We start from the raw sequence: 10,090 nt of genomic DNA on the forward strand, positions 1-10,090 counted from the left end.
CACTGTTCATTCAGGGAGAATCCAGTTGTAGGGGGAGACACCATCCGTCTGCCAAATCCCATCCCATAACAATCCACATGTTACACAGAGAAGCACAAAGTAGACTCTATAGTTCTTCAAATAGGTTCTATAACGCTTGCCCCTGAGGGTTAACATATGCCTATATTATGTAGATCTAACATATATACATACATACATACATACATACATAGGCCTACATACATACATACATACATACATACATACATACAAACATACATACATACATACATACATAGGCCTACATACATATTTGTTGTATAAGCAACTAAGAAAATGTTCTGTTCATTCATACAAAAGGAGCACTGAAAATCAGATAATTGATAAGTTAGAGAGAGTGATATTAGGTGATCAGATATGACTGACGGACCTGTTTTGCATGTTTTAAGTTTCACCAGAGGGCAGTGTAAGCGGAAGTGATGTCACTAACGGATCAGGAAGTTATGTTGGAATTTGAGAGCGCCTTTACTTTGTAGACAACGCTGAGTGGAGAGACTGCTGACTTCACACTATCAAAAAGGTAGAAAGGCCAATGCTTTTATTTTTTATTTCAGCCATAGTAAAGTTAGTAGTTGTGTTGATCAGTTATATGGCAACTTGTTTGTCTTCTGTCTGTGTTGTAAGAATTCTTATAAGTGTGTAATTTGAATGAGATCATTTGTAGCTAGTTAACGTTAGCTGCAGCCACCGGTAACGTTATCTAGCTAGAAGCTATCTGGAAATGCCTCCAACTCCATGGCTGCAGCTGTTCTTTTTGTTAGCTAGCTGTATGGCTAACTAAGCGTTGTTACACTCCTATAACTAAATGTATCTTTTTAGATAGTGTAATATAACGCCAGTCCCTCTGCAAGTGGAGGCCACTGTTTGCAAATGTACTAATTCTAGGAATGTGGTATCAGCTTGTGATTGAACAGTCAGTTCAGTGTGTCCTAGCGATTTGGCGCGCAGTTTCAATCGTATCAGCTAGCTTAACATTAACGTTACTCCTTGGAACTTAATGGTCGTGGTTAGCATACTTCAACCTGATGGTATTGGTTCGCGTCCCAGCCTAAGCTTAACGTTGCCAGTTTTGTACGCACATTTAGCATCGCTGCATTTTCCGTTTGGAAAGTTAATATTATTGTGAACTCTTAATACAGGTTTACTTTTGGCAGATCCCCACTGATTTAACTTAGTTAGCTAACTCTGTTAACAATAACAACCTTGTTGTGTTATGACACCCTTGTCTAAAGACTATTCAGTTGACTCAAGGCTGCAGTTACAGGATTGTATTTGTTTTACACAGATGCTTTGTCTATAGACTATTTTGTTGACTCCAGGCTGCAGTTACAGGATTGCATTTGTGTTTGTTTTACACAGAGGCGCTTGACGGAAGTCACCTGAACCAAGATGTCGTCAACATCCCAAAAGCATAAAGAGTTTGTGGCCGAGCCCATGGGCGAGAAGTCGGTAAATGCTCTAGCAGGCATCGGAGAGGTTCTCGGCAAGCGTCTGGAGGAGAAAGGTTTTGATAAGGTGAGCCTCAGACTGCCTGCAAGTAGATCTTGTCCTGAAGTGAATCACTTTGTCAAATCATTTAGGCACAAAGGTATAATGCTATCTTAACACATCTTTAGTGTACTGCTGCATCTTCCTCAAGAGTTCAGAGTGAACATCCCATCACTGTGTATACCAGGGTTCCCGCGGATCCTTAAACAGTCTTAAATACAACTTTCGGTTTTTAAGGCCTAAAAAAGTCTTAAATTTTCGAAAGGGAGGTATTAAATTTGCGTATGGGACCGCCAGCGAGTGAAATGTCTCCATCCATCCGAACGCAATTGTATAAGTGACTATATAATGCTACGGGAGGAAGTGTAGTGGTTGCAGAGTGAAGATTATTTTCACGGGTGTGGTTAAAGGGACACCAGGCAAGCCTGGTGCTTTTTCTCTACGAAACTCCCCCTCGCTCGGTCTGAAGCTCTTTTCCTTTTCTTTTCATCTTCCGTCAAGGGTTTTCGCTGCTTCTTCGCCGACTCTGCCATTATACACACGTTTGCAACAAACGCTAGCGTTTCGTTAGCCTCCCTCTGTGCTGTGGATGCAGGATGGAAACTGAAACTGCTTCGGTCGCCGGGTACGATACACTGAACTTGCAAGCGGGATATTCTTCCTACAGGCAGTAGGGGCGGGCGAGAGAGTCTTCATTCGCCCTGTAATGAGTCATTTAACCATATACCGACTTACGAAGATGAGTAATTAACACGAAAACGTTGCCTGGTGTCCCTTTTAAAGGTGTGAAAACGGTAATAATATGTACAAATATGCCTGACGTTTTCGTGGTGTAGCCGAGGTCTGAGAGATACACAGGTAGCCTACGTGAGCGGGAGAAAGTTGATAAGCCAGTTAGCGATAGGGTGGCCATACGTTCGAATTTAGGCCGGACATATGGATTTTAAAAGCTCTGTCCGGCGCAGCCTCAAGCCGGACGCTCATTTGTCCTCCTTTTTGGAGTTGCGCTGGGCATCTAGAATCTGCTCGGATGCAGCATGGTTTCACAAACTATGGACGCGAAGACTGCTGGTCAAATTATGCGCAGTGCTTCTGTCACTCGTCTGATAATTTGCTGCGCAATTTATGAAGGAACCACGGACTGACTTGCATTTTCGCAATCAGAAGGAAATACTGTACATGTTAAGTTGATCTGTTTGCATCTTTCCAGCGTGTGTTGCTGGCCTGGTTCTTGAATTTCCCCTGGCGATCAATAAAGTATCTATCTACCTAGCCTAGGGAAGAAAATATCTGTCTAAGTTATAATACCTGTAGGCTAATATCTGTCAGCAGCTTGTTTGCCAGACTTTCCCTGTAGGCCTACTTAGCAGAAGTTGTGAAATATAACCGCATATTTTTTTTGATTGTCGGCGACTGCTACATAAAAAAAAAGCGTCGCGTTCATAATAATCGTGCTTGAGATGAAACCAGCAGTTTTCAGCAGGATCCGAGGAGGACCTCTCTCAATTAATTTAAAACAAAACAATGTTTTACAATGTTTCAGTCAAGCTTTGGTTTGTTTAATAAACTGGTATGCAAAATGTAAAGTAGTGGATTAACTGTAATTTGCTGTGCTGTATATGGGACATATGATGCATATGGGATTGGGAATAGATGCACATAGTAAGTGATATAAAGTAGGCCTATTAAAATATGTAAATAGCTTAGTCTAACTTAGAAAAGAAATATTGAAGGGAATCCAGTCCAGTGCACATGTCTTTGGCAAGTAATATAGGCTACTACAGATACAGGTGAAGAACAGTCAGTCTCAGCCAGTAAGCACAACCAGATATGTACAGCCAGCTTCAAAAGCAAGCAGCCCAGACCCTAAAATTAGGCATTTATAGCTGTGAAGGTAATTCACACAATTAATTTTCTTTCGCCAAAATATATTTTGTAACTTCTGTAGACATCCAAAATTGGGTGGGGGTTAAAATTAGTAGAAAAAAAAAACTGTTGCATAAAACAATTTTAAGTTGTCGTATGTATCTTTTTGCCGTGGTATAGTCTTAATTTTTCCATTAAGATGTCTTGAAAAGGTCTTAAATATCTTTAAATTTGCACTTGGAAAATGTGCAGATACCCTGGTATACTCCATTCCTTTATGTGGTCTACACTCAAATGGTCTATCTATGTCATATTTGATGTAGTCTACACTCAAATGGTCTATCTGTGAATGTAATATTTGATGTGGTCTACACTCAAATGGTGTATTTTTATGTGTAATATTTGCCTGATGTATTGATCTGCACACTCTCGTTTCAAAGCTTCAGACTCTGTTGTATTTTTGCGATTATATATAATATTATGATATACTAAATATAATACTATGCATGGTGCAGTCAATGGGGACTGAATGGGGTGAATTATAAAGCTGCTCTTGGCAAGGGCCCATACCACTGCTGATGTATTGGTGGCATGTGCCATCTGCCTTCATGGTCAATTATCATTTAAGCAATATCTCCCATCTCTAGTGTACAGTATAGTCTTAGTAACGTGAGTGGAGGGATAATATCACAGCTTGTTTTTGTTTGTGTATTTTTGCATTTTTTTTTTTATTTCCACTCATTCATTTTTTTCTTCTGCTTTTTCCCTTTCTGCAGGCGTACGTAGTACTTGGCCAGTTCCTGGTCTTGAAGAAGGATGAAGAGTTCTTCCGTGATTGGTTGAAAGACACATGTGGTGCCAATTCCAAACAGCAAGGTGACTGCTACGGCTGCCTTCGAGAGTGGTGCGACTCCTTCCTGTAGACGACCAGCTCCGCTGTTTTCTCTTTCTTGTCTTTTTTTATACATATATAAATATAATTCACATGTTTTACCTCTAAAGTGCACAGGCCTCCCGTGCTAACAACTTGTGAGTGATGCTGGTTTGGTAGTGATAGCACTGAACCACAGCCCCCTAGAGCAGCAAGTAAGCTCCGCTAGTTCACCACAACTGGGCATCTGCAACGCCCATCTGCCGTAATGTCTAGTCTAGCTCCAGATTGTCTGCTGAGCTTCTGCGTATAACTGATGACATGTCATGGACGGGGGTTCTAAATATTTTCTTTAGTTCTTTGTGTTTCAGTTTTGGGTTTGAGTTTCAGCTACCATGACTCTTAACACAAGTTGGGCGCGTTCACATGAGCAGCGTCTGTGGTCTACTGATTGTCTTCACTGCTCGGTTAAAGGATGCCTTATTCGACTGTTATTTAATCTCCAGTGAAAATGCGTATTACAAACACATACTGTTGGCATACATCATGCAAGCTACCTAATGTTGATCCAGTTTTTAAGCGATTTTGAAGGATCTGTTTTTAAATATATGCAGTCTCATTGGGTGTAGAACAACATTGTTTCTCTCTCCTGTTCCAAACATGACTGGCTGGCCCTTGGGTCTGTTTCTTATCCAAATACGACACAAAGCAAAGCTGAGCGTGGCAGTGGCACAGCAGTAGAAGGTCGTCTTGCTGCTAGGTATGTTGAGCACACGCAAATTAAAGCTACTGCCTGTCACCATTGGCCAAAATGTGAACGCAGACATAATTCACAGAATGTTTTCCATTCTGCTTTCTCTTTCCATTTCACAATTGTTAAACATCGATGATTTCAGCATGTAATATTTGTCTGTAAGGTTTGTGCATTTTTTTAAGAATCAATACATGTTTGAAGGAACAATAAAGTGTAAAGATAGTTACTGGCTATTGTCTTCTATTATTGAAGGCCTTGCTTATTTGAGACTCTAGGCTTTCATGGCCAATAATTTGTCCTTTGCACCAGGACATGTAGAATTACAGAAAACAAACTATTGCTTTTTTGTGCCATGCATTTAATGTCAGTTTGTGTATTAGCCAACTCTTTCTGAGTCTCTACAAGATGTCCTTTAGTCTAGAACTAGGACCGTCTTTAACGATCAGAAGGAAAGTGCCAGGAACATTGGCCTCTGTCAAATTTGAACACATTTCACTAATCTTGCTTGCTAGTATAACCTCTACTGTAGGTATAGGCCTTCCTTCGTGTTGGTAAACTGAAACATTTGGAACATTCTAACTCATTTGTCAATACCAGCTTATACACGCTAGTGTGTTTGTGCACTTCCCCCTTCTAATGTGTTTTTCCAACAATACAGTGTAGACCTAGAGAATCCCGAACCCATAGACCTAGAGAATCCCGAACCCAGTGCTGTGAATTCCTGTCACTAGAGAAAAGTGTCCTGTTCCCTAGTTTAGCAGTGACTGGGTATTAGAAGGCATGCTGTATTTGAAAAGAACATCTGCACACTTTGCATTTGTGGTGAGGGGTTTTATTTGGGCTTAGTACATTTTCCCATGTTCCTTACAGACAAAATTTGAAATTGGGTCCTTAAAAAGATGACTGTTTGACATGTCTTTGAACCGAGATGTCCCTGAAAATATTAGCTGATATGATGAAACTGCAGTATTCAGGAACATAAATATCATCCTTACAGAAGGAGAGGGGCAACCCAAATGGCATGTGGCTAATATGAAGAGTTCCTTACATAGAGAAGAAACTCCCAGAGAACTGATGGTGTTGCTCCCAGAGTTGGATATTTAAGTATACAACATCAGAAAGCCACTCTCAACCTATTGACCGTTTACCCACCCTGCAGCTAAAAAGAACAAATAGGTTTATCCACAAACTATTCAATATAAGTTCACCAGTCACAATTTGACAATGAAATACTGCGTCTCATAAACGAGTGTGTAAACAGTATGTGAATACCCATCTCCTTGTTTTGCTGTTGTATGACTGTCCAGCACCTGTACCGATGCGTGTGTATGCCAGGACAGGCCCACATATGACTCCGTCCCTGCTACCGTCCGGTCAGGGACACAGATTTGGCGTATTCAGTGGAATGTTAAGAGCAGGGTTTGCATGCAAACACACATCCCAGACACACAGTCAAACTATGGAGCGGACAAGGGCCAGACCTGGGCCATAGCGACCCCAGATCCGCCCCACAATCGGCTGCAATCTGAGATGCCGGTGCCGTCTGACGCCTTGCACCGACACCCAAACAACATCTAGCTACACACCACTCTTCCACACCAAACCAAAATAACAGAAGGCAAACAGAAATGCACTGAATAGCTGAGAAAGCATATTGATGCACAGAAAAAAAGATAAATGACATCGACCAGCACAGAATTAGTATTAAAAGTTTCAGCGTCATTACGGTTTCCACGGCTACCCCACCACCTAGTTTCATTTGATTATCCAAAAAATGAAGTGTGCTTGCTGTTGTTTCTGTGTCTGTCTATGTGTGTGTGTGTATGTATGAGTGTGACTGCATGTACTGTTGTTTTCCCATCATATAATCATACATCAAAAATAGATCGTTTTTCAATCTATTTTTGTTCACTTTTTGTTGTTGTTACAGACATCTTTTAATAAATAAGTTTGCACTTCAAAAAAAACTTAGCTTATGGTAAGAATTTTGTCTCACCACATGTCAATTGGTTCAGTGACTTGTGTATCTGCATGTGTGTGTGTGTGTCCGAAATGCATGTATAGAAATCTGCAATCTAGAGTAGGCATAGTACCCCCTCTTCTCCGCTGTGCCATGGCTGCCCTGGTCCTGGTCACAGCAGGGCACAGAAGAACTTCTTTTCCCTGAAGGGGTTCTCTGAGGTGGGCACCGGGGTGATCAGAGGATCCTCACACACGTGTGCATCACAGTACGCCATCAGGTCCGCCGCTGCTTTGGAAACCTGCCGGGGTCAGAGGTCAATGGAATGTTTACATGGAGTAGTGTCAAATCTAGACGCCGTCTGAGGAGGTGCAGAGCCGTGCTAAAGTTGAAAAACTGCACCAGCTCATATATTTCATGACACATTAATACTAACAATAAAACAGTGGTCTGAGGCAAGTGCTCTGTGTGCTGAAGAACTTTTGCCCTGGACTACGAGTGCTATAAGGGACTGACCCTCATACCAAAGAGTATAGAAGTAACTTCTATACTCTTTGCTCATACCCAAAGCCTGATACCAAATGACTGTGTAGAGAGTCATTACCCATAATACATCATGCAACCTAAAGCCTCATTCACATCAGGATTTGAAGTATTGAAGGTGTTGGAGATATTTAGCTAAATATCTACCTGTGTATCAACAACCTGGATCACATTGCCCCATTATTAGTCTGCTGTTAGCATAGCAGGAGTGCCCAACCTTTTTAATTCTAAGTGCCGCTTTGACAAAATGAACATGGCCAAGAGCTAGCTGGACATAGTAGTAGCATGTATTCACATAGCTGATCTCCACTCAAAACATCTGAACAAGCTTTGTCTGTGTTTTAAGGCTCCTTCCAACTCCTTTATCTTCTCAGTTTGTAGGCTGTGAGTTTGATTTGATTTTAACAGGTTTACCAAGTGACTACACAGTAGTACCAAGAGCTACACAGAACCGAACAGATGGAGAATTTGAAGTATTGCAGTTGGGAATATTTAGCCAAACATCTCTCCCTGTGTATCCACACCCTGGATCACAGTGCCCCATTAAGTTAGCCTAGCAGGAGTGCTGGATCACAGTGCCCCATTATTAGGCCTAGTCCACACGTACCAAACCAATCTTTTTAGTCTGCTGTTAGCATAGCAGGAGTGGTTAGCATAGCAGGAGTGCCCCATTATTAGTCTGCTGTTAGCATAGCAGGAGTGGTTAGCATAGCAGGAGTGCCCCATTATTAGTCTGCTGTTAGCATAGCAGGAGTGCCCGGAGTGCTGGCATCTCCAGCCAGTACCAGGAGTGCTGGCATCTCGGAAGCTACCTGCTGGAGATGGAGATGGACAGCCTCCCTGCTGCTAGCCTGCATACCCCCAGTTCCACTGCTGCTAGCCTGCATGCCCCCAGTGCCCCTGCTGTAAGCGGTATGCCCCAATGCCCCCAGTCCCCCTGCTGCTAGCCTGCATGCCCCAGTCCCTCTGCTGTAAGCGGTATGCCCCCAGTCCCTCTGCTGTAAGCTGTATGCCCCCACCAGACTGACCACACCTGGACACAGTGTCAGCCTTCTCAGATGGCAGGACACTGCCGGTGCCGTGGCAACCATGGGAGAGGGTAAGACAGGACCAGTGCATCTGTCTCTCACCTTGATGCGGCAGAAACTGGCTTCAATTTTCAGCTGTTCCACCAGCTTCCGGGCCTGTCCCACACTCATGGTGCTGTTCACTGGGGTGTCTCCTTTCATCCTGTCACCAAAACACACACACATGTACAGTACACACACACACACACATGTACACACATGCACACCCACACACACACATATATATACAAACACACACACAGGAAATTAAATAAGTGTATGCATAATGCAGCTACTTGTTTACATTGATTTCTTACTCAAAAAGGAAAACACGTCAGAGAGTGTCAATTGAATCGTAAAAGAAAGAAAATATTATTATAGTTTGAATACACATTGGGTCATTCCATGTCAAATCACCCAGTGGCTGGCAGGTCACCCTCTCCCAAAAAATCTGAAAAAAAATCACAGGTGTTTGTAGACCAAACCTATGCATAAATCTTAAATAGTATATATGTATCACTAATGGTTCCAAAACTACAGCCCTTTGAAGTTTCAAGTAATTTTAAGCATTGTGGTGAACAATCCTTTTTGTTCAACTTCCAACATTATTGGCTCTTTTGGTATTTCACAGACATTAGTGAAACTATGTGAATAGAAGTACATTTTCCTGTTGAATTAAAAAATCCAATCGGATCAGACGTATCTTGTGTAATTTCCCCTGTGCAAAGCTCTGAAAAAGGCTATAAATTCATAATGTGAAAAGACATCACCACCTTTGAGGGCTTGTCATTCAAAAAGTATGTGACACAAATTCATCAGATTTTTTCCCCACACATGTATGGATTATAAGGTCCTGTCCATGCATTAACTTGAATTTATGCATGGATTTGGTCTACAAACACCTGTGATTTTTTTCAGATTTTTTCGGAGAGGGTCACCTGCCAAATTGAGCTGAAATTGGGTGATTTCACACGGAATGACCCCATTGCAAATTTAACTTTAAATTTTTATTTCTGTTTGGTCATTATGCTTGACAACCATGCGATACAAGGCATTGAATAAAGTCTATGGAATCATATCATATTCTTCATCAACAAAGTATCACTCACAAATGAGCAGTGATATATCAAATATATAACTATACCACTGCAACACTATGGTGATATATCAAATATATAACTATACCATTGGAACACTATGGTGATATATCAAATATATAACTATACCATTGGAACACTATGGTGATATATCAAATATATAAATATACCACTGGAACACTATGGTGTTATATATCAAATACCACTGGAACACTATGGTGTTATATATCAAATACCACTGGAACACTATGGTGATATCAAATATATAAATATACCACTGGACCACTATGGTGATATATCAAATATATAACTATACCACTGGAACACTATGGTTTCTTGATCAGTGTCTCCTACAGACACCTCCCATAATCATCCTGTCCCTCTCTCTCTCTCTCTCTCTCCCTC

At 41.5% G+C, this 10,090-nt stretch overlaps 2 protein-coding genes across 2 annotated transcripts in view; one reads left to right on the plus strand and one right to left on the minus strand.

The window, feature by feature from the left end:
• The first annotated feature begins 468 nt into the window (after positions 1-468).
• Positions 469-5,241, plus strand: banf1 (BAF nuclear assembly factor 1). The gene is made up of 3 exons (XM_048231024.1): positions 469-559; positions 1,399-1,554; positions 4,170-5,241. Exons 2-3 carry the CDS (start codon positions 1,429-1,431, stop codon positions 4,314-4,316), a joined length of 273 nt encoding a protein of 90 aa, XP_048086981.1. The 5' UTR covers positions 469-559; positions 1,399-1,428; the 3' UTR covers positions 4,317-5,241.
• Positions 5,242-5,834: 593 nt separating this feature from the next.
• gng3 (guanine nucleotide binding protein (G protein), gamma 3) overlaps positions 5,835-10,090 on the minus strand; it is a 5,669-nt gene continuing 1,413 nt past the window's right edge. The window contains exons 2-3 of the mRNA XM_048231038.1: positions 8,652-8,751; positions 5,835-7,279 (exon numbers count right to left, since the gene is read on the minus strand). Coding sequence (XP_048086995.1) covers positions 7,151-7,279; positions 8,652-8,750 — 228 coding nt within the window. The 5' untranslated portion in view covers position 8,751 and the 3' untranslated portion in view covers positions 5,835-7,150. The remainder of the gene's footprint in view (positions 7,280-8,651; positions 8,752-10,090) is intronic.

Source organism: Alosa alosa, chromosome 2 (genome assembly GCF_017589495.1).
Source record: "Alosa alosa isolate M-15738 ecotype Scorff River chromosome 2, AALO_Geno_1.1, whole genome shotgun sequence".
Lineage (NCBI taxonomy): Eukaryota > Metazoa > Chordata > Actinopteri > Clupeiformes > Clupeidae > Alosa > Alosa alosa.